This window comes from Parambassis ranga, chromosome 8 (assembly GCF_900634625.1).
Source record: "Parambassis ranga chromosome 8, fParRan2.1, whole genome shotgun sequence".
Taxonomy (NCBI): Eukaryota; Metazoa; Chordata; class Actinopteri; family Ambassidae; genus Parambassis; species Parambassis ranga.
In genome coordinates this window covers 16,487,295-16,514,074 of record NC_041029.1, presented here as the reverse complement: position 1 = coordinate 16,514,074, position 26,780 = coordinate 16,487,295, and the positions used below count along the sequence as shown (strand labels likewise).

Sequence of the window (26,780 nt, the reverse complement as noted above, 5' to 3'; positions counted from 1 at the left end):
TTAAATGCGAACAAAACTGCATCTATGTGCTTTTTAAAGCCTTGTCAGTAAGGGTTAACTCTACATGACTGTTCTATTGTTTTATTTTTATTCTTTGCGGATCCTCCGAAGACAATTTCCACTCAATTTAAGCACTAAAATAACACGTCCCCTTGGTATTTAAGCAACTTTAAAGTGTTTCAAATCATCACTTTAACCAAACACAGCACCATATCTCCCCCTAGTGGTCAAAAACAAGTACAACAGAAGGATTTGCACAACACCTATAACAACCTTTTTACACTTCCAGGTGCTGTCATGTCATAAAGTCCATAAAGCCATGTGTGAAACTGAAATCACATTTATTGTTTGTTCTGAAGTTTGATTCACTTAAAACCCTTTGTGTACAGTACAGTTCATTCCACGACTGCATCGTTTTCCTTCTTCGTTGTCTTTTTTTTTCTCCCCCTCACACACTCTTACACTCACACACACACACACACACACACACACGACAGCCAGTTACACCAGCTAAGTTTCAATCAGGTGATCTTAAAAGGGAACTCACTGACATCTCACACAGTAACAGCATTACTCTGTGAATGCGCCCCCCTTTAAAGGCCTGCTTATTAGAGTCCTTTGATACCAGGACGTGACAATCACGTTAAAATATTTCACACACTCACACACTCACTCACCCCTTTGCTCGCTCGCCAGCACCAAAGGTTTCAGCTCGGAGAGACCAACGGATAAAATAAAAAATACTCTAAGATTCACCTTGCAGGACTGCAAATACATAAATGCACAGAGCAATAAAAAATACATAGCATCAAATGTCGAAATCAAATCACAATAGAGGAATTAAGATCACTTATTTTTCAACTACCTCGCTAATAGAACTGCAGACGGCTCTACTAGCATCAACAGCTGCTTTAAGTACATGTAGTTATATAGTGTGTTATCTATACTCCATAAAAGGGTCGGGGGTTTGGATCAAACAGTCATGTTTCCAACGTGGGCAACAAACTTTTTAAAAGGTTTTTTCTTCTTCCTCCAGCCCGAGGTGTCTCTGTACTGGGACCAACGGCTGCTTGAAATCAAGTTTTGTTAGTGTTCATGTTCATTTGGAATAATCTAACCCTAGAATAACAACTTGAGTCCCATAAAGCTCCGGCTGCACCAGGCCAGAGTCTTTTAACGATGCACATCATGGATGCAGAACGCCACCGGGTTCAGTCCATTGTTCTGTGCAATGGTTGTTGTGGGGGGGTGGGGGGGTGGGGGGGTTCTTGTGCAGAGCTTCCTCCACCATCAGGTCCAATGTAAACAGCTTTTACAGAGGCAAGACAAGGAAGTAAACAGACTCTTTGGCACATCCTAACACGACGACGGATGCTGCTCCGAGGCATCATCCTATCAAGAGCGATGCACTTCTGTCTCTTGTCTTTAAAAAAAAAAAAAAAAAAAAAAAGGAAACTTTTTTTTTTTTTGCGTGACGCAAACGCACTAAAACACACTCACGTACGCTCACACCGACATTGTTGCGCTAGCGCAAAAACACACCGCCGACCTAGTTTCAAAACATTCCTAAGGTTTACTTTTTAAAAAACAGACCTAGCTTACCACATTCAGATGCAAAATAATAAATAAATAGTTTGGGTTACATTGGAAAAAAAAAACGAAACAAAAAAAAAAGCAGGAAGAAAATGGCAACACTAGATATGAGTAACCTTGAACACTATGGCTCCACCTCTGAAAAATCTCCTTGAATACAAAAGCAACTGTTCCGACAGCAGAGCGGGGCTGCAGTAAAAAAAATACACAGATCAATGGTTTCAGTCTGATTGTGTATGAACATGTGCATATAAGGTACTATAAATGACATTCAAGCAAAATATTTTGGGGAGTTAACTATAGCGAGAGAGGGAGTGGGGGTGATTTTCCCTTTTTTTGAGGGGGGGTGGGGGTGTGCTTCCACTTTTTGCTCCAATCAGAATTAGTCGTCCCATTTCAAATGGGCGCCTCTCATTAAGTGCTTTGTGACAATATTAAAAGTGCCTCTTTTTTTTTTTTAACATGTTTAAAGTCTCAACCGCAAGACTGCCATGATTGGATTATTTAATCTCTATGAACGAGAGCCAGACATGCTCTCACAGGGGGGGGGGGGGGGGGGGCGGCTACACTGACCCTTCTGTGGCCCATTAAATGGGAGAGGTACGTCCTTGTCATACATCTGGACATTCATATACATATATATATATATTTATATTTATATATATATGAACAAGGCAAACAGAAAAAAAAACATAAGTTCATCTCTCCTCATAACCTTGGACAGTTCCCATAATCACCCATCCCCGGTGCGCAGATAAGCCAGAGGAGCTTCGTTCCCATGGCAACGGGACTTAGTAACAGTCTAGAAAGCTGCTTCAAAGGTGCTTGGGGCTCAGAGGGCTCTTTGGAGGGAGAACACTCCTCCTAAACAACACTTTGTGAAGGCCAAAGGAAAAAAAAAAGAGGTGGATGAACGAAAACTGGAAAAGGGAGAATGGGTGGGGGAAAGGGTGGGGGGGCATGGATGATGAATCCAACCTTACGCCGTCTGGGAGGGGAGAGGAAGAGGAGCTGGAGTTAGAGCAGGCTGCTCCTCTGAGGCCTGTACTATCTCTGTGGCAGTGACGGCGGGAGCGGCCGGAGGTGTCTGGGAAGGGGTGGTGGAGGTGGTGGTGGTGGTGGTGGTGGTTCTGGAGGTAGAGGTGGAGGCCTGGACTGGGCCTGGGTCGTCAGTTAGGGCAGGGATGTCAGTGGTCGCTGCTTTGGCGGCAGCAGGCTTGTTGTAGTCCATCTTGAGGATGTGCTGCTGGAGGTGTCGGATCCAGTCCTCCTGCACCGACAGCGGGCCGTGGAACTCCACCTCACAGAACCTGAAAGAATCATCCCAATTTTTCGTTTTGTTTGTTGAATCATGTAGAACATCTTGGTTTCTACCTTGAGTTTTACACATGGTGCGTTCAAGTACCATTAGAAAATGCGAAGTCTGGGGGGGGGGGGGGGGGGGATGTGTGGATTAAGAGACTATTTAATTTAAAACTTAGCCAGGCAGGTTTTTATTAGTATTTGTCTCCTGCGCTCTGGAAGACCCTGTTCTAACATGTACTCACCGGCACTTCAGGGTGTAGAACTTCCCCACCAGTTTGACCAGTGGGTAGGAGGGCGGTTTGGGCACCAGGGCAGGAACAGTGCCTGTGCGTTGGGGCTTAGGCGGACCGCTGTCCCTCTCTGTTCCGTCTGGGCAAGACGGGTGCTTCAAGGGACGGCGCTCGAAACCTGAGCAAGAGGAGGAGAAAACAAACATGGTTAAAATGAACAAAATCAACATTAAACTGAAATAATGTCTAAAAAACACACAGGTTAGCGTGCTGTATACAGCGGATAAATAAAGTCCACACACCCCTGCTGAAACACCACCCTCTCTCTTTAGTGGGGATGTGGTCAGAATTGACCAATCACGTTCAAACTCATGTTAACTAGGAAGCAGCACACACACACCTGCCATCATTTAAAGCGCCCCTGATTAACGCCAAATAAGGTTCAGCTGTTCTAGTAGGGGTTTCCTCAGTCCACAGAAAGCCTCAGAGGCGTCTCATTGTTGAAAGGTACAAAAGAATTTTCAAGGCTTTAGATAAGTGGAGAGAATATAGTGCCTCAGTGACACTACCAAGGACTGGACGTCCCTCCAAAAGTGGTTAAAAAGGGAGGCTGACAGGAGCGGCAGGAAGTTCTGGTAAGTAGTGGCTGTGTAGTTCATGTGACGACAATCTCCTGTATTCCTAATGTGTCTGAGCTGTGGTTTAAGGTGGCAAGATGGAGAAAAAACTAAACAAAACAAACATCCAACTAAATCTAAATGTAGCAAAAATACATTAGCAGGCTCCAGGTGTGAGTCCAAGGCCATGATTCCAGAAGGGATGTTTGGATGGTGCAGAAACAACCCTGCACATCACCCAGAGTGAAGCACGGTGCTGGCAGCATCATGCTTTGGGGCTTTGGGGCCGTTTGTCTTCAGCCGGAACTGGGGCCTCAGTCAAGGTGGAGGGAATTATGAACAGATCCAAAGACCAGTCAATGCTGGAACAAAGACCTTCAGGTTTCTGTTGGAGAGCTGAAGATGAAGGAGGAACTTCATCTTCAGCACGACAAAGCCCAAGACCAGAGCCCAAGACCAGAGCCCAAGACCAGAGCCCAAGACCAGAGCCCACGACCAGAGCCCAAGACCAGAGCCCACGACCAGAGCCCACGACCAGAGCCCACGACCAGAGCCCACGACCAGAGCCCACGACCAGAGCCCACGACCAGAGCCCAAGACCAGAGCCCAAGACCAGAGCCTAGGCTAGAGCCCAAACCAGAGCCCAAGACCTGAGCCCAAGACCTGAGCCCAGCGCAGAACCTAGGCTAGAGCCCAGACCAGAGCCCAGAATGAATTGCTTCAGGTTTCTGCTGAAGAGCTGAAGATGAAGTTCCTCCTTCATCTTCAGCACGACAAAGCCCAGACTAGAGCCCAGAGCCCAAGACCAGAGCCGAAGACCAGAGCCCAGAATGAATTGCACAGACAAAAAAACAGAAAGTTTTTTTACTAAAATACAGCCACCATGCTGCCATGTATTGTATACAATGTTAGTTTAGCCTGTTAGCATGCTAACATTTGTCAATATATGACAAAAACTGCTCAAAAACTACAAAGCTGGGTGTCTGATACATGCATGTACCTGTGTGAGTACAGGAAAGCTTCAACATATGCTTTGTCCTCACGTACCTCTGGGCAGGCGCACATTCAGCTCGCTGCGCGCCACCTGTGCTTGAAGCGGGAGTCCGCCGACGAGTCGTGTGAGGCTGGGACTGCGGCGTCCTGCCCGGATGGAAGCGGCCAGCGAGTTCGTACCTGCTTCCCCCTCTGCAGTCTTGGAAGATCCCTGGCCGACCTCGCGGCTCAGCGGCCGCACCAGGCTCACAGCCAAAGAAGAAGACCACTGCGAGGAGGAGGAGGAGGAGGAAGAGGAGGAAGAGGAGGCCTTCTGCGGTGAGATGAGGAAGATATGACGCAGAAAGAGGTGAGCTGAAATGAGTGATCCTATCAGCAGTATATCGCTAGCAAATGGCTCACTTGATGAAATAGCTTAGCTAATATTGGAGAGAATGGTTAGCTAACAGGCTAGGCTAGTTAGCCTACATTCAAAGCTTCAATTTTCTTTAATGGCAAACTATTAGGAAGATTTAGCTTAACATAGCTTTCTTTATAAAACACAAAACTATGTAGTACATGTAAACATTTGAAGCTAGCCTGGCTCTGAACCAGAAATGTCAAATATCTCCCATAATATTCATATTTTTCTTCAGGTAACATTATTAGCATGTAGCTGTACAATAAATATAGAAAGCAGAGCGCACACAACAACTCTAATTTGATGCCACACAGCGCTCCAGTTGATAGCACATGGCCAAAATGTGCTGGTATTTAAAAATAAAACAAGGAATTATAACAGAAGTCTTCAGTGTGTGGGTGTTTAAAATGTGCGCTCGCCCAAAACGCAGAGCAGTGGTGATACTATAAGGCTGTAGTTCCCCGAGACTTTGTAAACACGCCACAGCATCATAGATGTTGGAACAATACACAACCACCACACTGAATGTGGAATACAGTGAAACTACAAACACAAGATTTGCCATTAATACAATGATTGCCTGAAGTCTGGAGAGAGATCAGGTGACTGACTTTGCTTTGCCTTGAGAAACTCTTGGGCAGCTGTCACTGTGTGTTTTTTTTGGTCATTATCCATCTGCAGTGAGAAGCAGCAGGTGTGATGGTAATTTCAGTCTCTCTGTGTCTGTCCCGTATATCATAGCCTCCTTTAATCTTTCTGTTCAATCTCTGTGACACCCCACCTCTTGTTTCTCAGCAAGGTGACAGACCCTCGTGACTTTTGCCATTCAACTTTGACGTCTAAACCTTTTCCAATATACAAGAGACTCCAGAAAGGCATCCTGAGGTGTGAATTAACATCCCACATTGCAGGAAATCAATGCTAAATATGCTTGGGGGAGTGCCTTCCCCAGGTATAAATGTTCTCTCCTCCCCATGACGGAGGTCTTTGATTCACTCTGACTGCTAGAGTGTTTGATTGACCTTCTTTGCAAAGAATAAAAGCTTGTCGGCCAGCAGAACAGAAGGGTTGCCACAACATAGGTTAAACAGGGTGTAGATCCACACACTCCAGAATCCATCCCGCTGCCTCTATCAGCAGTGAGTGAGGCTCCTCCATTGGCAGACATCCCGTACACGTCCATGCCATAACACTGTCTCCACCATGTCTGACTGAAGATGTGCTGCTCTGAATCATGAGCTGTTTCTTTCCTTCATTCTTTTCTTTTGCCATCATTCTGGCCCAAGCCCGTCCTGCATTCATCAGTCCAAAGTTTCTTATTCCAGAACTGGATGAGCTTTTTTTTTTTTTGCTGTTTTCTGGCAAACTCTAATCTGGCCTTTGTGTTACTGGGCGTGACCGTTGGCACCTCTCTGCTCAGATTCAGACAAATTCTGCAGAACTTACAGGACGCTGCTTCATATTGAAGACGGACGATGCCCCCAAAGAGTTTCTCAAGGCAAAGCAAGGAATCAGCCACCTGATCTCAACCCAACAGATTATGCCGTTCAGATCCTGAAGACAACACCGAGGGCAGAAGGAGCCACAAACAAGCAGCAGCTGAAGGCAGCTGCAGTGAAAGACCTGGCAAAGCCTCTCCAGGGAAGAAGCTCAGCATTTGGTCATGTCCATGAACTCCAGACTTCAAATTTAGAGGCCAAAAACAATATTATCCCAATATTTATGGAGCTGACTGTACCAATAAATCTGCATTACAGCTCCAACTTAGCTAGTTTTTATCTGAAACGTGTGATGTATTGTAGGAAATGTCCACTTTGATTTACTGTATATCATTTAACGGGAAAAAACGTTAATGTTTTCCATTTGTATCATTACAAATAAATATATCTAATCATAACCAAGGAATTAATCAACAAATTGCCTTTTAATAAGGCTATTTCTAGTCATGCCAGCAGTTCCTTAGGCCTGACCTATGCTGTGCAGCTTTTTTCTTTTCTTCATTATGAAGAAAATACAATAACAAGGACATTTAAAAGGTGATCCATTCTGTATGTGTGTCACATCACAGCTCAGGGAAAAGGTGTGACAGTGACGCAAATGCACCAGAAACTAATTCAGAATAGGAAAAAAAAAAAAAAAGAAAGAAAGCGGGGGAAAAAACATACATTTCCTTCCATCAACAGCATGCCATAATTTATCTGAAGATGAAACATAAGCTGCCAGGCACCCTGGTTACTATGGCAACTATCAAGTCAATAGCTGAGTTGTTCTGGCATCTGTCCCCACAGTGATTTTTTTTTTGTGCTGGGTGTAAAGACACAGAATCTACAGTAAGGCTGGAAGCTGTGAGACAACACGTCTGAAGCTTTCCAAGACACAAAATGTCTGTCGCGCCACCAGCTGAGGCTTGTTAGATCTCCAAGCATGACGCCTATTCAGAGACACAGGGAGGAGAGCGAGTGTGTCAGAAGAGTGGCACTCTGGGTTATGATCTCTCACTCAATTAAGCCGTTCAGCGTTTGTAACGGAGTCGGGTTTTTTTTTTTTTCTGTGCTACAGCAGTTTTTATTTAAGTTAAACTGAGAAGCTCGACGGTCTGACGGCTGACCTGAATTACCTTTTTGAGGGTGGAGCGGTTACCCTGCATGTAGCTACGGTGCATCTCCAACACCTTCTGTGGCCTGCTGCGTATCCAAGCGCTCAGCGTTTCGATGGGTGATCCGTTTACACACCACTCCGTCACGCCAAACTGCCTCAGGTGGGCTCGCGCGTGGCTAGCTAGAGCCTTGCGGTTTTCAAAGCAGAAGCCGCACAACTCGCAACTAGGATCTGGAAAATACAAGGAAAGGAATAAATGGGAGATCTTTTCTTTTTTTTGAAATATTGATCAGTATAAGTAAAAGTGAAACTCACCTTGGTGCCCATGCTTGTCTGGAGAAGGTTTTCTTTTGGGGGAAAAGTCGTGTGGACCCGGTGAGAAAGCCTTAAGCTGATGTGGCGATGAGCGCAGCGTCTCCAGTGACTCCTCGGACAGAGGCCTTTTCCCCAGCGGCGACACCCTAAAAAACTTCCCTGCAGGTGGAGTAGAGGATGGGGCCACAGACCCCAAGCCCTGGTTATGTAGCCTCAACCCCGTCTGCAGCAAACTCAGAGGAGACTTACGGTATTTGGAGGACTGATAACCCGAAACACCAAATCCGTCAGCGCTGCTGGCGCCTGCTGCAGTGTTTTCCCACGGAGGACTACTGGCTCCTTTACTTGACTCTTTCTTTACTTCCTGGTCCGAGCGTGAAGAGCCACCTAACTCTCTCTTGTGCATGACCTCTCGCAGGGTGTCAATGGGTGAGCCGTTGACAGACCACTCTGTGATGCCCATCTGTCGCAGGTGGGAGCGGGCATGGCTGGAGAGACCTTTACGGTTCTCAAAATACTCCCCACAGAACTCACAGCGAATGTCCCTCGTAGGCTCCACTTCATGGGTCATGGCTGAGGCAAGACCAGGAGAAAACACATGTGTAATTAACAGTACCCTGATCTGCTACTGAAACTAAAAGACATAAGCTACGTATTTTAGTTTGCTAAAAAGAAAGAGTGAGTTACCAAAGTTGAGGGGGAACATGTTGTCAGAACTGCTCCAGCTGGAAGAGAGCGATTCTCCAGAGAATCCTCCAGACCTCCCCACAGCTCCGGGTGAGGTGACCTCCAGCTGCACCGGCTCCGGCTTCAGCTTCAGAATGAGCCCGCTAGAAGGCGTAGTGGGAGCTGGGCTTGTCTTGGATACGGGAGGAGGACTTGAGGGTCGGGCGAAGGCGAACGGCAAGCGACTGAGGAGGGTGGCAGAAGGTGATGAGGAACCTGGCAGAGGGGAACGAGGCGGTCCCGGAGAAGAAGGAGGTGGAGTTTTGAGAGGCTTCAGAGGAAGAGCGCAGGGCAGGCCCCGTCGTGTGATGATGTCCCTAAGGGTGTCAATAGGGGAACCATTGACAGACCACTCGGTGATGCCCATCTGCCGCAGGTGGGAGCGGGCGTGGCTGGAGAGTCCCTTTCGATTCTCAAAGTATTCCCCGCAGAATTCACAGCCTATTTCCTTTAGAGGTTCACCTACGAGACGAGAAGGTTATGTGTAAAAGAGAAACAGAATCATGTTTGAAGATTTATCAGTCCTTGGTCGCAACACTCACTGTGTGGAAGGGCCATTAGCTCCCCGCTGCTGAGGCGGAAGACCTGCATGGAAGAGGACTTGTGACGCTTGGCAGGTGGGCCAAGTAAAGATGAGGCAGAGGAAGAGGTAGCTTTGGATGTTGACCCGCTCCTGGCTGCAGTCACCTTGTAGAGGAGTGATGAAGACGAAGAGGAGGAGAGAGTCAGCAGGGGCTGCTTCGGTGAGGAGAGCGGGGCGGAGGTGAGGCCCTGTGGTTCCGCGTGGCTGTCGAGCTGCATCGCACCAGCTTTGTGCTTGAAGTCATCGGTGTCAATGAGCTGGTTCAGGAGGTCGATGGGAGAGCCCTTGGATTCCGAGTACTCCACCCCGAAGTGCCGCAGGTGGGCTCGCGCGTGGCTGGATAAGCCTTTCCGAGTCTCAAACCAGGCACCGCACAGCTGGCAAACAATGTCTTTGTTGCAGTCCACCTCCAGCGCTGCAAATGGAGAAAAAATAATTACAAGGCTCAGGAGAACAATGAAGGGTTACTGGAAACAGACTGGAGTCAGAGCACTTACTGAGGTTGAGAGGAGCGTCATTCTCCTGTGGTGCCCAGAGGGGTTTGGCTGCCGTGGTGGTGGCCGAGGTGGAGAGGTTAGAGGTTAAGGTTTTTATTCCCCCGGTCTTGTGTTCGAGGGAGCGCAAGGGGGAAGACACAGGCAGTAGAGAGGAAATGGGGGCTTTCTTCACTACCGAGGAAGGGGAGCCAGAGAGGGCCGGAGTTGGAGAGGCACCGGGGGAAGGTGGGGTAGGTGTGGAGGAGGAGGAGGAGGAAGGCAGCACTGCTTTTGCTGCTTTGGCCAGGAGGGGGAGAGGGATGGGCTTCTCGTCCAAGTCCATGTCTTCTAGCACTTCATCTTTAGGGGTGACAGGAGGGGAGGGGTTCTTGGCTGCGAGCGGCTCTAGGAGGGCTGAGCTTATTTTGCCGTCTACGCTGCGCTCCTTGGCAATTTGGTAGAGGAGGTCGATGGGCGCACCGCTGCTCTCTGACACGGTGATCCCCAGCTGCCGCAGGTGAGAGCGGGCGTGACTGGATAGTCCACGCCGGGTCTCAAACTGAGCTTCACACACCTCACACTTCAAGTTGTGGACTGCAGGAGAGGGAGAGAAAAAAACAGCTGAAGAAAGATAACACAGGTACTTTCATGCATGACTAGCAGGAGGGATGACACGGTGGTACCAATTACACCGAACACAGTAGTATAAAAACCACACTGAGGACACTCATGCACGCTTCAAAGGACATGCTGGCACAAACCGAGGTGTGCCTTCTGTCAGAGCGTTCGCTCATTCACACAGCTCACAGATTCACCTCTGCTACTACATCTGATGCGGGCTTAACCGACCACCGTGCATGTCACACAGCAGCGTGCTGGTGCAACACAGCTGCAACCAACAGGCTGTGTGAATGTAGTTCTTCTGGTTTTTCCAGGGGTTTTCCTTTCCATGCCGCATCTAAAAATGTTGTATATTTTACAACATCTTCAATAATCTGAGCAATGAAACATAGTTTGAAAATCAACAGCAGGTTGCTCAGGTTCTTCCAGAGGCCAAAGAGATCCCTTAAGACCTGTCACCTCACTTAGCCTTCCTGTCTTCACCTGGCACAGACTGCGAGCTGCTATTAACAGCCCCCTGAAATACATTTGTCTACCTCGGAGGACTTCCCTCGAGACAGACCTGCGTGGATGTATCATCGTCACTCCTCCACGCCTTGTTAGCGACACTCCGAGGGTCAACGTTTCTCCCACGTCTCACCTTTGGTGTCTGCATCCTCCCCAGCAGAGAGGCCGTCGGCATCCACGCTGCTCTGCCCCGCGTTCCCAGGACTGGAGCTCAGACGGTCCAGCCGGTCCTCATCCTCTTCCTCAGCTGCTTCCTCGTCAGCACCTAAAACATCAATACAAGTGCAGAAATGATGAGTAATTAGTGACAGTTATGAATCTGACTGAACATTTAAAGCTTGCAAAATAAATAAAAAAGCGCATCCAGGGTTAAAAAAAAAAAAAGAATCATCTCTGCCTGTAATTTCTCACTGCTTTACAGCAGCAGCGTGTTATAAGATCTGAAAATAATTCAAGTGATGAATCCCTGTCAAAAGAAAAAAAAAATATACAAAAAAAAGTAATAATAATCCCAGTACTGTATGAAACAAACGCGGCAGCCCTGGTTCCCCGCAGTCAGGCATTCCTGGGACAAAAGTGCCATTTTCTGCGACAAATCGGTAAATCAAAAGAGACGTGGAGACAGACAATGCTTTTTGTCTGGTGGGCGGCTCTGCGCTTGTCAGTTCATCTCTTGACTGTAAAAGAGCGGCGATGTGACACCTCGGAGCGCAGCGTTATAACACCATTTATTATAATGAAGACAATGGGGGAGTATTTATAAAAAGAAAAGGCGCAAAATAAGTGGCAAACACTTGACTTTGTACCAGGCAGAAAGAGAAAGAGCGAGAGAGAGAGAGAGCAAACACCCTCCTCCTCCTCCTCCTCCTCTTCCTCGATACTTCCAAGCAAAAGTGATACTTCGATTATACTTCCTAAGTTGTAATAAGATTACTTTCAGTGCGTAAAGTTACCGCGTTTCATTCACACACCTCGCAGGGGAAAAAAACATGCACAAATGCGTGCACTTGAAGGCACAGCGTGTCCTCTATCAAAAATCAAAGCAAAGTAAAATGGCGAGGATTGGGCAACTGTAGGTAATTTTAGAGCTCCTGCAGCACTCTGACGTGCACTCTGCTTATAATAATCACAATATGAATAAACCTCACACACACACACACACATTTACATGATCACCACAGCGCGTGCAAACATAAAGGAAGACCGCGACAATCTGCCGCTTTTCATGAGCTTTTTGACACCCGGACTCATGTGCTGCTACCTGCTCATTTTCCTTTTTGCGTGATATAAAACAGGACTTTTTCCTTGATGGCTGGTGTCTGGCTACAATGTGACAGAAGATGCAGCGCGAGACGTGCGACGCCGTGTGTGATCCCAGGGCACGCGGTGCACAGGAATTACAGCGCGCGATACTCACCGGTCCGCAACCGCAGTGCATCGGACTCCCGGCAGTTGAAGCCAGACAGTTTTTCCGCTATTGTTTGGGTCTGCGGGGAGGTGGAAGCAGCCATTTTGCCCCCATATGCACCGCTAAGCTAAGGCGTGACCAATCGAGTGGAGGCGGAGGTTGGGATAAATGCACCCAGTGCCACATCAACCGCGGGCATCAGGGACTCTCTCCGTTTCTCTTTCTCTCTCTCTCACTCTCACACACACTTCCTCTTAAAGCAGGTTTTTTCCACACACACACACACACAGCTCAGTGTCACTCAAAGCCAAATCTGAACTCCTGTTTCCAAACTCCACTAAAGCCACCAATCAATCAATAAGTACTTTAGGATCAACCAGAACTCACCTGCACTCTCTTCTTCACCTTCTCTCTTCTTCCAGTGTTCAGGAGAAGCTGAAATCAGTGCATCATCACTCAGCGTCCTTTCACTTGTCTCCCCTTCTAGCTTCACCTCAATAATTCCCTCCCCTTCATCTTCAGTGGCTTTCCCCTCTTCATCCTCCTCCTCCTCATCCTCATCCTCCTCCTCCTCATCTGGAGAGTCTAGACTCCGAGGGGGGGCCGTTGGGAGTACCAGGTCGGGCCTACGGGAGAATAGTTCCCTCAGGATGTGGATTGGGGAAATGGTAACGTCCCAGTTGGTGATGCCGAAGTCACGAAGGTGAGCCCGAGCGTGGCTGGACAGGCCGGCCCGGGTGTCGAAGCCGGCGCTGCAGAACTCGCAGTGCATCACGCTGAACGTGTCTGGATCAAAGTTGGCAACTATGAAGAAAAGAGGCAATGGAAGTGGACGTTTAGACTCAGGACCCACTCTCACTTCCTGAGAACTGCCACAAATTTTTTTTTTCCTAAATAGTCCTGATCGAGGATTGATTAGCACCAACTTAGATTGACCTGAGTAACCCAACGTATCAACTCGCCAGCGAATGTCACATTGCAGCCAAAGCCGAGCCAGGTTTAAAAACACAAACTTTAGATAGTAAGCTAAGCCAAGAAACTGCAGTTCCTAAAACAGCCACTTGAGGGTGGTTCCAAATGTGAGTCAATCTCTATAGACGTTCGTGTGAAAAAAACATGTTTACACTGTACAAAAACTGCTTTAGTCTGTATCGAGTGCACTGCAAACTGATGATACTGCCAAAAACTGCAGTTCCATCAACAGCCACTAGAGGGTGGTGTCAAATAACAAATCAATCTCCAAAGACCTCCATGTTAAAGCTCAAATTTACAGCAAAAATAAACATGCAAAAAGGTTTTTTGGTCTTAATAGACGACTTTTTCTTCACCTTTTTGCACATTTTTTGGACTAAGATGGAGTCAGACACTGTAAAGATGCCGACAACCGCTGCTCCAACAAGAATCTTGAATATTGTGACAGAAGCACGGCATGTGCAAGAATCCACAAGGGACAGTGTGGCGTACAATCTTTCAGCAGGGGATTTACAGACGGCAGACATATACCTGTAAGTCTGTAACGTGGGAATACAATTACGGCTTCAAAGAGAAGCCGTGTGAAGAGATCCATCACTAACGAGAATATAATGACAACCAAAACACTTGTGGACTGAAATTCCCCAGAGTTTGGGGAAAGAAAGACTTCTGAAGGAAGGGACGAAGAGCTGAAGCAGGTGAGACTGTGCATGCAAGAAGTATGTACTGTTGTGTCAGAGAAAAAGTATGATTCCTTAATGAAGAGCAGATCCCTTTGGAACCACTGCTTTAAAAACCAAACATATTAGCTCATTCTTAGCTTTCAGATACACACACAGCTGCAAATCTGCACAAACAGCATCTCCACACATGCAACAAGCCGCTGACCTTTCTTTTTCTTTTTCTGATAGGAGAACTTCCTCTCAATTGCGTTGACTTCCTCTGGGGATATGAAGTGACGTACGTTGTAGCTGACACCCACCCGGTTCAGGTGGCCTCTCACGTGATTGGCAAGGCCGATTCCATTATGGAATCGATCAGGGCAGTAGGGGCATTTCCTCTCCAGGCTCCTCAGCGCCTCCGTGTCCTCATCAAACTCGTCTTTGTCTTCATCCGAGATGCCCTCTGACAGAAGACGCCGCACGCATTCCTCGTCAATGTCATCGTCGTCCTCGTCCTCGTCGCTGTCGGTGTCTACAGGAGCAGCAGCGACCCTGGTGCTCCTCCTCAGGAAGAAAACCTTTCTTTCTTTCTCTACTTCCTGCTCGTCTTCATCCTTTATAGTCTTCTTAGGCCACAGTGTGGCACTCTGCTGTGATGAGCCGCCATCTGTCGAGAAGAAAAGCACAAATAACTAACAAAGTAAAACTGTATGTAGAACACTTGAAGTAATACATGTGGATCCGAAAATGTGGAGGTTTCTAATGAAGATGGATTTTTTCTTGAATGAGACCAGGAAGTTGAGTCTTTTTACCTAAATAAAGTCTTAGTTAGCCTTTGACCCTCTGCTAACCATTGATTTAGGAGAAGACGAGTATGACCAAACAGTCATACTCTTCATTTTCTATTGTGTCCTGTGATAAGAAACCAGCTATTATATACATCAGCTAATATTAAGCTTTGTCCACTGTTGGTAACTGTTGGTAACTGTTGGTAAGATGGACACCCTTGCCTGCAGAGGCTTAAAGAACTACAATGTGAGAGGAGTGGGAATGAAGAGTAAAATTAAAACAAAAACCTTTTGTAGAAGTGAAGGAACAGCGTGTGTGCATAAATGTAGCAGATGTGTCTTCTGCTTTATGTCTCACCGGTGTTGGACCTCGCTCTGGTGTTCGGCCTCCCTCCTGCAGCTGAGCTCTCCTCTCTCTGGGACGTCTCTGTCTTCAGTTCTCTGCACTTTTCTTGGTCTTGCTCCTCCTCTTCACTCCATGGCAGCTTGTCCTCCTCCATCTTGGACTCAAACCTTGTCCAAGTCTTTCCTCTTCTGCTGAATCTTCTGTTCCCGACACTCTTGAAGGCTGCCTGGCTCGCGGGACGAGCTGCGGTGCCGTCCAGCGTTGTGCTGTCCTCAGAGGCAGTGATTCCTGGCTGGCTTCTGCCTGGAGCTGCATTAGCTGAGGTTTCAGACTCAGAAAGGTCCTCCAAACTTCGAGAACCCACATTAGACCCTGAAAGCTGGGTGGCCTCGTTATCCTGCACCCCACTGATAGACACCTGTCCTGGATGAACAAGTGCCAGGTGCTCCCTCAGTATGGTCTGACTGGAGGTCAGGAAGGCACAGTGACCACAGGCCAAGGAAGTGGATGCCACACCTGACGGTAAAGATGGCGAGTCGGGGTGGAGAGGGTTTTTTTTCCTGTTGTGAACCTTGGAGTGATTCGCCAGCGCCTGGGATGTTCTTGTGCTGAAGTTACACTTGGTGCAGACGAAGCGGCGGCGGTATGAAGCGACGACTCGGGTCTGAGCTGAGGTTTGAACAGATTCTGGAGGAGTGTTTAAGTCGAGGTCTGAAACTGGAGCTGGGGAAAGACGAGGAGATTTTATTTCAGTGTCTGACACGTTGCCTGGAATCAGGACTGAACCTTCATCTTCTATCACAGCTGGGTCCGTGTTTGTATTCCTCACTTTGCCGTCTAGAACTTCTTTGCCGTTTTCATTCAGCTTCTCGATCTCCTCCAGGATCTTCAGACGGGACTCTTGGTGTTTTCGTTGGTGATCAGCCAGCGCGAGACTATTCGGCAAATTCCATCCACACTCCACACACTTAAAGCGGCTCCCCTTTCCTAAGCGCCGCGTCCCTCCTGCTCCGCTCTGACAGTGCTCCACCATGTGCTCCTGCAGGTGGACCTGCTTTTTGAAGTAAATGCTACACTCCACACAGGTGAAGATTTCTTTATCCGCCTCCTGTTCCTCTCCAATTTCTTCCTCCTCTTTGTCTCTTTTTCCACCTCTTCCTCTGAACTTTATTGGCTCCACCTCTTCCACTCCAAAGCCGACTTCTTCAAAATCATAAACTCCTCCGCCTTGGGCAGTTTTGGTTTTTTGAGGACTCGGTCTTGCCAATCTGCCACTCTCAGGCGACGTGCGCCGTAAGGTGCCAAGTCCAGAGAAGGGTCTGAGCAGGACCCTCTTCTTTCTGCACCGCTGAATGAATGTGCAGTGAGCCCAGGGGGCAGGAGGTGGACTCTCTGGGTCCGAGTCTCCAGGAAAGGTGTACACATCTCTCTCAGGCTCCTTGGACTCCTTTTCTTTGGGTCCCTTCTCTCCCTTGATATTGGCCACCTCTTCCTCTTCCCCCATTTGGCAACCAGCCTTTGGTTTTACTTGAGAGACCGATGGCTCAGCTCCCTCAGATACATTCCAGACTTTACTGTCTGCCACTGTGAAGAAAGCAGAGGAATTCTAATTTTAAAAAAGCAAAGACATCCAGCAGGGCATGCAGGCAGATTTAGCTTCTTCCATATGGCGCTTACATTCTGTTTGGCCAGGCTGAGGCGTATTTGGCTCCTCTGCTTTTGTGCTGTCATTGTGCCCCTCTGCAGGGGCCGCTGGGTCCGTCTTATCGAGGAAGTGCTGCAGTTTTTCAGGTTCTTGGTCATCTTCACTATCAAGTCTGGACAGGGAGAACATGACATGACATTTGTGACCAGTGAAAGCAGCATCTCTGCCTGAAATGAGTGAAAATTACACATCACATGTGAGCACATAATTCTTATTCTCTGAGGACACTGAGGTCACGTCCTCCATGTTATTTTCAGGGAATTTAATGGGCTTTAGCTAAATTAAGGGTGGGAATGTTTTACGCTAATTCCAGTGTTTGTAAGATTATTTATGTTAAACTCTGATTTCTTTTGAGTCTAAAAGTCTTTTCTAAATAAAGGAGGCAGTGTTTTTCCCCGGTACAATTTAATTCCTGACCTCATGGAAAAGTTTTAGTGCTCCATTCTGCACATTCTGCATGTCATGTCTGCACATTATAAGCTTGTCATTTTTACAGCAACAATAACATGCTAATGGAACAGGGTTAGGGCTAAGGATGGTGGCCCTTTGTTGACACCACACAGCCTGACATAAAACATAAAAATGTGTCGTCATAACATGATTCATGTGAGGCGATGCCAGACTGATTTACCAGCCAAGACTTAGGTTTGAAAACTGATACTATTTTCATGTTTCCCAGTCTTAAAAAATGTGGAGCTTTAGTTTGTTCTGAGCCCTCTGAACATGCTGCAGCCACAGGATTACTTAAAATTAAGTTTCTTGAAGGACCAGATTTGTTGGGAACTAATTTAATGGGGAAAGATTGATGACACTAAAGACGTCAAAACAGTGAGGGAACACATCTAAAATTATGTATTGATCTCTGTAAACAAACCAGAATGTGTTTTATACTTTAGATTCTTTGCACCTTTTGTTTTGATGAAAGCTTTGCACACTCTACATTCTCTCAGTCAGCTCCATGAGGTCATCACCTGGGATGGAACATTGTTGAGCCTTTGTTGGCTGCTTTGCCTTCAATCTGCGGTCAAACTCATCCCAAACCCTCTCAGTTGGGTTTTGTGGGGACCAACGTCCGTCACTCTCCTTCTTGGTCAAACAGCCCTGGAGGTTTTGGGTCATTGTGCTGTTAAGAAAAATAACGGTTCCAAAAACTGTCGCTGCAGAATGGCCATGGTAGCCCTGCTGGCTAAGTGTGCCTAGAACTGTCCTACAATAGTGTCATCAGCAAAGCAGCCCCACAGCATCACACCACCTACTCCAGGCTTCTCCATGGGAACCACACCATGTAGATATTAGATGCTCAGATTTTGAGCTTCAGAGTGGACAGAGTGGAACCAAAACGCTCAAATTTGGACTCATCAGACCAAAGTACAGATTCACATGGATCTAATGTCCATTCTTTGTGTTCCTTGGCCCAAGAAATGATCTGTCTTCTCTTCTTCAGTAGTGGTTACTTTGCATGATGATTCACAGTCTCCTCTGAGCAGTTGGTGTTAGGATGGGTGTCGGCTACTTGAACTGCGTAAAGGATTCATGTGGGCTCTGATCTGTGTTATTAATCTGTGGTTCGAGGAAACTCTTGGTCTTCCTTTCCTGGGGTTGTCCTCATCGGAGCATTTCATGGTTTTCCAGACTGCTCTTTAGGTTCATTCAAAGGTTACTCAAATTTTCCAGACTACCTGACCTTCATGTCTGAAGATAGACTGTCATTTCTGTCCTCTGCACACACAAACTGATGGTGTCAAGCACGTTAACAAAGCAAGAGATTCCATAGGTTAACCCATGAAAAAGCACACCTGTTGATTTTAATCCATTCCACCATGTGAACCTCATGGAGCTGAGTGCAGATAGCTGTCATCAAAGCAAAAGAAAGGAAACCACCAAAGGGGAAGGTGTCGCCAAACATTTGTCTGTTAGTATATGTGTCAATTTTAGCAGAATATCATCCAATCCAATGAGCCTCTATAGAGATACCTGAGGACTGATCTGACTGAGGTTGTTGTTGTTTTGGTTCTGACATGTAATCGGCCCCGTTTTAGCCAAAACTGCAACAAAACGCAGGATTTTCTGGAGGCTGGGTGCTCTGTGAAGCCATCTGTCAGCTCAGGCTAAAGTTTATTTTCTCCTCTACAGACATGACAGCATTGTCTCATCCTGTCATTCGACTCTCAGCGCGAATTGGACAAGCGTATTTCCCAAAACCGTTGCTTTCACTCTACATTGAGAAATGTTTACTCAATAAAAACTCTCATGACCTCAGTATTGCTCAGATCCTGTCTATATTTACCCCACTCCTCCTCTTTCTCTTTCTCCTCCTCCTCCTCCTCCTCCTCCTCCTCACCTGAGTCCAGAAGAAGGAGATCCTGGGCTGTGAGCAGCCAGGCCGTGAGGGTTAGAAAAGTTCTGTAGCTCCTCCTCTGACGCGTGACAGCACACAAAACACACAACCACAGGAACATCACTCGACGGCTCAACAGTTAAAATCACACAGTTAAAGAAGGGTTACATGGAGAGGCGACACTGAGAAACATTTAAAAATAGGAGAGGACAGCGATGGTGTGTGTTCAGTCAATGTCAGACTGCGCTGCTCTTGAGAGAACACAGCATGCTGACTGTTACCATCTAGTGTTTCTTTCTCCGAGTCGGAGTCCCAGCTTAGGGAGGAGGGAAAGGCTGAGGACTTGAATCTCCTCTGTGCGCTCCTCCCCGGGTCCTGACCCTCAGTCTCGTCTCCGGCGTGGCCCCACGAGGTTTTGGCGGACATCAGGCCATCTCTCAGATTTGGAGACTATGACACAAACAAACATGTATTAATATATATGGATGGCAGCAGTGATGATGATGATGAGGATGATGAGGATGATGATGATGATGGTCGTGGTGACGAACCTGTAAGGTGCAGTTGAGGAAGGTGGCAGGGTTTTGTGCTGAGTTGAAGGCTTGGGGTCCATAGCTGGTCCCTGGGGTTAAGGGTTCAGGCTCCATGGTGTCCCCTTTCACCCCCTACCCCAGAGGACAGTATGGAGTCCCACCGGTGACCAGCTCGCCTACATTGTGCAGCCTCCTCTTCTTCCTCTGCACACAAGTTTTTTTTTTAAAAAAAAAAGGTGTCAAACTTTCACAGCTGGATAATAAATTAACCTGAAATCTGTGGATCTGTGGATCTTTGTGTGTTCTAGCTGCAGGTTTTGGGACCGTCTGACCTATTTTCACAACACGTCTGGTCTTAAAGACTGAAATGGGACGCCCAAATGGTTACATAAATAAGTGGCCTTTATATTCAGGCCCATGTCCTCTCCTGCTTCCCCTTCTTACTCTAAAAGCAGGAAAAAATGCCCGTGTGCGTGGAGCCGTCCCAGAGGACGTGGATCATCGATCCGCTCGCTGTCAGCTGATCGGAACCGTCCGTGCACGCTGAAACAAACGCCCTGAAACTGCAGTTGTTGTTTTTTGTTCTCCTCCAGTGCAAATACTCACAGAAATCGGCCTGGTGTGCGGATCGCAGAGGGAGGAAGGTTGGCTCTTTAAACGCCGTCCGTCATACTTCCCGAGCTGAAGCGGTTTTTATCACTGCGCCCCGCGACGATGCTCGCTGGAGGCTCCGAGAGTTCCCATGGAGAGAAACTTGCTCCTTTTTTTTCTAATCCCTGCTCATGTGTGTGTTTTATTTGATGGGATTTTTTTTTTTTTTTTTAGCACGGATCCTTTTGGAGATGCCAGGCAGAGGACTCCATGTTATTTGGCTTGCAGGCACGCCACGGCTCTGCGTACGTAACGTCGACGGGGGAGGGCGACGAGAAGAGTTTCGAGTAACCCACCAGGGGAGAGTTTAATAAGTTCAACTTTTACACGTGCCGTGTTTGTGGCTTTGATCTGGAATCCTGCGCGGATTGACGAAGAACGACTCGACACTTCGGAGTACACAAATCACCGTGACGTATACGTGGGTCAAAAAACAAAAACACGACAGAGCGGCGTGAACGCGCGACAGTGATCAGTGTTTGTTTACATCCAGATCAGTTCATGTAAACAATAACTCTTATTAATGTCAGCCGTGCCAATCTAGACTTTAATATATGATATTTATTCAACTTATAAACAGTGTAGTGGATAAACTAGTCCACGTAAAACAGCACACATGTGACGTTTGACAATTGATCACAGTAGGTGCAGTGATTCGGCCAATTAGTTCTAACAAAATTCCCTAAATACTTGAAATCAATACGCCTCATGACAGTCTGAAATGTGGTTATCTGGCGCCCCCTACTGGCCTTAAAATTGAATCAGAATCAGAATTTATTTATCCCCGAGGGGAAATTCTTTTTTGTTACAAATAGAAATCAAAGATGAAATTGAAATATATAATAAATATCTAAATACCTAGACAGCATTTAAATCCGTGAGTTGTATCTAAAGAAGAAACATATTTACTGCTGTATAAAAACCTTTACATAGTAAAGAGCCTGACATGAATGTCCCAGTATGAATGTACAGTGTCTGAGTGACTGTTACAGTTCAGAGTTCAGTAGTTTGATTGAGACAGGCAGGAATGACTTCCTGTGTCTCTCAGTGGTGCATCGTGGGAGTCGGAGTCTGTTGCTGAACGAGCTCCTGTAGCTGGTCAGCACAGTGTGGAGCGGGTCAGAGGGACAGTCCAGTATGGTCTTTATTTTGGACCACGTCCTCCTCTGACACACCTCTGTCACAGAGTCCAGGTCCTCTCCCACAACATGGCCGGCCTGGAACTGTTTATTATAAACAACATTAAAAAGGCAAAATCCTAAAATTTAAAAGAATGTTTGGGATGTAATTTAATTTGATTTTAATTATTGATTTCTATGCCGAGTACAATCCTTGAATAAACATGCTCCATTATTACTTCCAGTGTAATACATAATAAGGTAATAAAAAAAAGAACACAGCAACAACCAGTTCTTGAGCTTTACATCAATATTTATTGTGTAATGTGTCACTTTATTGAAGGTTCTTCCTCTTGACCTCCTAAAAAAAAAAGGAAAATGAACAAATAAACTCACCTCCTACCAGGCCACAAACTTTTCAGTCACCATGTCTACGTACCCCAAAGCGTCTCCAGGTTTTTATCTCCTCATACAGGGCGTCTCCTGGACAGGAAGTGTTCACCACCTGCCGGTGCCCCTGCACGGAGAAGTTGGATATCAGCCGCCCCCCTCCAATGGCGCAGGACGCCAGCTGATCTCTCACCAACGCCATGGAGTGCTGAGACGGCAGCCTGCTGGCGTAGTCTCCGATGAAGGAAACGCCATATCCAATGGAGTTGTGCCCGAGGGTGTGGGCTCCTTGCCAGTGCCATCCCCGGCCCACGTAGATGTACCCATCAGAGCCTGCGACAAAGCTTTCAGGGGCACAGAGGACGTTTGTGATGCTGGTTGGACATCTGATGTTTTAAAAGGGACTGGGGGGTGGGGGTGGGTGTTTTACCTGTAGCCGATGTCGTCCCAGCCCCTGTCGTCCTGGTGGAAGCGCTGCATGGAGCGCATGTCTGCAGAGCATTGCTGGAAGGTCAGACAGGGCTGGCTGGGTGTGTGGGTGTGGTGGATGTACATGAAGGAGAGAGGCAGGGACAGGTTGGTGGGTGTTCCTCTGTACGGCTCAGCACCCCACATGCAGCGAGGAATCATGGGAGGACAATCTGAAGGATTACAGGACATGAAGTCACAGTTTTCTGAACATTTTTTTCTGACCTCTTCCTCTTGTACTCACCCGTGTACATATGAACAAACTCTTTCACCCCCTCCTTCACCGCCGCTGTCACCTGCTTCTTCTCCTTCGCCTCCATCTTTGTTTGACCTTTCAGTCTTCTCTGCAGCTCCACTGATTTCACCACCTGTCTGACCAGCACCGAAGGAGGAACCAGCCCTTTGAAGTTCTCCCTACGACGCCGGCTGATGAGGCGTGGAGCAGCGTCCAAGCCGCCGCCGCCGCCGCCGCCGCCGCTGCTCTCCAGCTGGTGGCAGTAGTACTCTGTCAGCAGGCCGCTGAGCCTCAGAGGACGTCTGGATCTGGCAGACACATCCGTCCCCAGCACCATGCCGTCCATGCCTCCGTTGACCTGAGCGGTGGTAAGCAGAGAGGGGCTGTCTGAGAGGGTGAAGACCTGAGGAGAGGTCACACTGTCCCAGCAGCCATCAGGTCCAAGACGCCGTGCGGCAGGAGAGCTGAGGGCGTGGCCGAGATCTTTGGCCAGAGTGAGCTGATGAAGGCCTTGACTCTTGGTGAGGAACCCGGCCTCGATGCCCAGGAGGAGCGGCCTCAGAGCAACAGTGGTGCCATCAGGAGTCAGAACAACGCCTTCCTCTCTGGAGTCCTCGGTCACCCCGTGATGAACGACCTTCCGGATGTACTCTGAGAGGCTAGAATCCAGTTCAGGACCAGCGGAGCCTGAGTTTGAGAGGAAGCGCTGAATGAAGGCGTCATTAAGGCCAGATGCCCTGCGCAGCCTCTTCAGCACAACCAGCGGCTCTGACCCGGGGCTTAGGTCTTCCACCTGCTTTACTGCCTTAATGAAATCTTCCATGTGGCAAGAAAAGGAGGCTGAAAAACACAAGACAGGTTATTTACTCTACAGATGTTGTGGGTTTTAAATTCTAATACACCTGGTTGGGGCTAGGCTAGAACATGTCGAAGTGGACATAGGGTTTATACAGAGACCCAAAAACAGGCCGCAAACATGTTTAATTCTGCTGTTTATATCACTGTTGGAGCCACGTCCTCTTACAGCCTCAGAAAATTGATTGTTAATTATGTTCCCCTTATCTCTTCACACTCAACATTTCCTTTGTGCTACTGTCACTTTCAGCATTTGTACTAAATTGTCACACATAAGTAAAAACAGACAGAAACGTCCTCACCTTCCGTGCACTCGCCCGCCAACAGCACCACAAAGGTCAGGGTCAACTTCCACCAGCTGGCTCTGTCCATCCTGAACTGTGAGCGCCTTCGGCTCCCAGGTTCTAATGCATCTACCCCTTTTTTCTCTTTGTCATTTATAGAAGTTCATGTGCGGCTGCGTGGGTGGTTATGTAACAGCTGTACACATACTGTAGATACGCCTGCGTTTAATCAGTTGGCGTGGCCTGGTGAGCAGCGTGAGAAACTGGCACTTGTTGTTTGTCCTCAGAGCTCTGTGGGTGAAGGCAGGACATTTTCAAGAAATTCACAACTTCTGTAATAAATACGGCTCATCTCAACTACACTGTACTAATCACCGGGAGTCCTCTCTGAGGCAATATGTTCAGTTAATACAAATCCAGGCTGCAAAAGTAAGGAACTCCCAAAAACCATAAATCAGGAGGATGGCTGCACGCTGTCACACAGATATTGCATAAATGTCTGTTACGGTAATACTTCATGTTCACAGACGGTTCAGACAAAAAAAATCACATCAGAAGTCACATGACCACAAGAACAGGAAGTGGATACAAATCTGGAAATTACACTGCAGCAGGTCTGGGATGCAGACAGTCAAAGGTCAAAGGTGTATTTACCGTAACTGAGGCCTTTAAAGGGAGATGAGGTCAGTACAGAAAATACAGATTTTTTTTTTTTAAGGGACAGGAAATGTGACATTTTTGTCAAACACAGATATAAATAATTAATAACTGCAGATTAGAGTCTTGTTGTAAGATACATCTGTCACAACCAGACACATGTCTGACATGAAAATGGCCGTTAAATTAAATGTAAAGTACAAAAATATAGAAAATCAAAATGACATGTTATTGCGCTGCGGGGTCCGGGACACTAGGGGGCAGCATGTAGTTTGAATGCTGGTTCTGTCGCTGCAGCGGAGGCGGAAGAAGAGCGAAACACACGAAAAAGAACTGATCAGCTGCAGCTAATTCTGCTCCACCCAGGTGCGTTTGGAGTATTTTATTTATAGAAATCGCAGAGATTAATGTCATTTTATCAATTTAGTGTGGGTTTAGTGTGTGGGTTTTTTTCTGCTAATAGGTCTCGCGTGGGTTTGTATTCATCGTAGCTAGCTAGCTAGCAGCTAGAAGTGATCAGCTGTTAGTATTTAGACTTTATTAAAACAGTCTGGTGGTTTCAAGACGTTCTGTGTGTTTATTTAACGCTTGTTAAATGTTTTATTCACTGTGTAATGTTAAATCTTTATTTGGATGTAGGCAACATAATTAAATCGAACCAAAGCTACAGTTTAGGTGCAGTAATTGTACGTTATGTTATTATGCTTAATATTTAGTGTTTTACGTAGGATCTAGATTAACGCCATTGCTGTTCAGTGAAGTAATTTATAGTTTATAATTAACATCAGATCACAGTGATGGAGTAAAAGCCATCCTGAATAGGTCTGGGCTGTAAACAGTGGCAGGTCTGTGATGGTATAACTCAAAGGGAAGATTATATAATAACTCTCATTATAATTTGCAGTGGATTAAAAACTCAACTGTGGTTTGATGACTGCTAATGCTGCTGCTTTGTATCAGTGAGCCTGACTTGTTTTTCTCTCTCTGATAGAAAAATGGACACACGCTTCACTCGAGGGAAATCCACCATCTTGGAGCGCCCCCTGACCCGACCGAAGACTGAAGTCAGCCTGAGCGCCTTCGCCCTGCTGTTCTCAGAGATGGTCCAGTACTGTCAGAGCCGCGTGTACTCCGTGTCTGAGCTGCAGACTCGCCTGGCAGACATGGGTCAGAGAGTGGGGGCCAGCATGCTGGATGTTCTGGTGCTAAGAGAGAAGAACGGGAAGAGGGAGACCAAAGTGCTGAACATGCTGCTCTTCATTAAAGTGAGTGAATATAAAATAGTTAAAATAGGACTAAAGCACTTTCTTTATCTATCTCTAATGTGTCTTTCTTTTAGGTAAACTTGTGGAAGTCCTTGTTTGGGAAAGAAGCTGATAAGCTGGAGCAGGCCAACGACGATGACAAGACGTACTACATCATAGAAAAAGAGCCGCTTATCAACGCGTACATCTCCGTGCCCAAAGAGAACAGCAGTTTGAACTGCGCCGCCTTCACCGCGGGCATCGTGGAGGCCATCCTGACACACAGCGGCTTCCCTGCCAAGGTCACCGCCCACTGGCACAAGGGCACCACGCTGATGATAAAGTTTAATGAGTCGGTTATAGCCAGAGACAAGGCTTTGGATGGCAGATAAGAAGGACTGCAGAGCTATGTCAGTCCCTGCAGGATGAGAATGAACCGTCGTCCAGGTGTTTTGTTCCAGATGTGTGGATGATTTTCAGTGTGGTAACTGAAAAGACTGGAGGACTGTGCTGTTCTGAGCCAGAAACGATGCAGCTCAATGGTTTTGTGGATCATCTCTCTCCTGTTAAACGTCATTAAGTGGCATGAATTACTTATTTTGTAGTTGTTTGTCAATATATGTATATTTACAATACATAGAAGATAAATATACATTGGATAACACTGTCACTATATTATTTGTTCTTTTAAATTTGACGTGCATCTTTGTATTTCAAGTTTAATGGTGGATATTTTAGACTGTTTACAGATACAAAGACTGGGATATAATACACATTCATTTTAAGGATGGATTTTTTTCTTTTCCGCTCTAGTTCAGACACAGTGTTTGTTTCTGTACATTATATTTATAATCCAGTATTATTGAATTTGCTGTAATGTCTGTGTGTAAACTTAGGTCATTCAGTAAATTCATTCTACAAATAAATAAAAGCATTTCAGTTGGAACATCTAGAAAACATTTAAAAAATGTGAAACTTAAATTTGCATAATGCTCTCCTCATTATCAGTTGGTTCAACGCAGTCTGCAGCCGCTTGTGATGTATAAAGGAGGCTAATGTTTATTACCTTGTTTCTACCAGGCTATGTATAATGACAGAAATAGTAGTATAGTCCTTCGCCTGAAAGGTTTTTGGTCAATAGCATCTTATTTAAAGCCACACA

At 46.8% G+C, this 26,780-nt stretch overlaps 3 protein-coding genes across 5 annotated transcripts; 1 reads left to right on the top strand and 2 right to left on the bottom strand.

Moving 5' to 3' along the window:
• Window positions 1–324: 324 nt before the first annotated feature.
• wizb (WIZ zinc finger b) lies at window positions 325–20,787 on the bottom strand. 3 transcript variants are annotated; one of them, XM_028411090.1, is made up of 18 exons: window positions 20,323–20,787; window positions 19,735–19,920; window positions 19,465–19,633; window positions 19,187–19,262; window positions 16,818–16,957; window positions 15,153–16,724; window positions 14,233–14,673; window positions 12,760–13,176; window positions 11,098–11,229; window positions 9,858–10,430; window positions 9,320–9,775; window positions 8,739–9,239; window positions 8,301–8,624; window positions 8,052–8,210; window positions 7,756–7,967; window positions 4,793–5,051; window positions 3,141–3,306; window positions 325–2,903 (listed from the first exon to the last, which is right to left on the bottom strand). In XM_028411090.1, the coding sequence occupies exons 2-18, from the start codon at window positions 19,828–19,830 to the stop codon at window positions 2,573–2,575; spliced, it is 6,024 nt and encodes a 2,007-aa protein (XP_028266891.1). In that variant the 5' UTR covers window positions 19,831–19,920; window positions 20,323–20,787; the 3' UTR covers window positions 325–2,572. The 3 variants fall into 3 exon arrangements, with proteins under 3 accessions (XP_028266891.1, XP_028266890.1, XP_028266892.1); XM_028411089.1 differs by having other exon boundaries at window positions 8,052–8,624; XM_028411091.1 differs by lacking the exon at window positions 12,760–13,176 and having other exon boundaries at window positions 8,052–8,624.
• A 993-nt stretch (window positions 20,788–21,780) lies between these two features.
• Window positions 21,781–23,870, bottom strand: pglyrp6 (peptidoglycan recognition protein 6). The gene is made up of 5 exons (XM_028411094.1): window positions 23,736–23,870; window positions 22,588–23,418; window positions 22,306–22,516; window positions 21,925–22,219; window positions 21,781–21,846 (listed from the first exon to the last, which is right to left on the bottom strand). Exons 1-5 carry the CDS (start codon window positions 23,803–23,805, stop codon window positions 21,820–21,822), a joined length of 1,434 nt encoding a protein of 477 aa, XP_028266895.1. The 5' UTR covers window positions 23,806–23,870; the 3' UTR covers window positions 21,781–21,819.
• A 799-nt stretch (window positions 23,871–24,669) lies between these two features.
• LOC114439276 (trafficking protein particle complex subunit 5-like) lies at window positions 24,670–26,432 on the top strand. The gene is made up of 3 exons (XM_028411095.1): window positions 24,670–24,740; window positions 25,366–25,639; window positions 25,714–26,432. The coding sequence occupies exons 2-3, from the start codon at window positions 25,370–25,372 to the stop codon at window positions 26,008–26,010; spliced, it is 567 nt and encodes a 188-aa protein (XP_028266896.1). The 5' UTR covers window positions 24,670–24,740; window positions 25,366–25,369; the 3' UTR covers window positions 26,011–26,432.
• The last annotated feature ends 348 nt before the right edge of the window (window positions 26,433–26,780 follow it).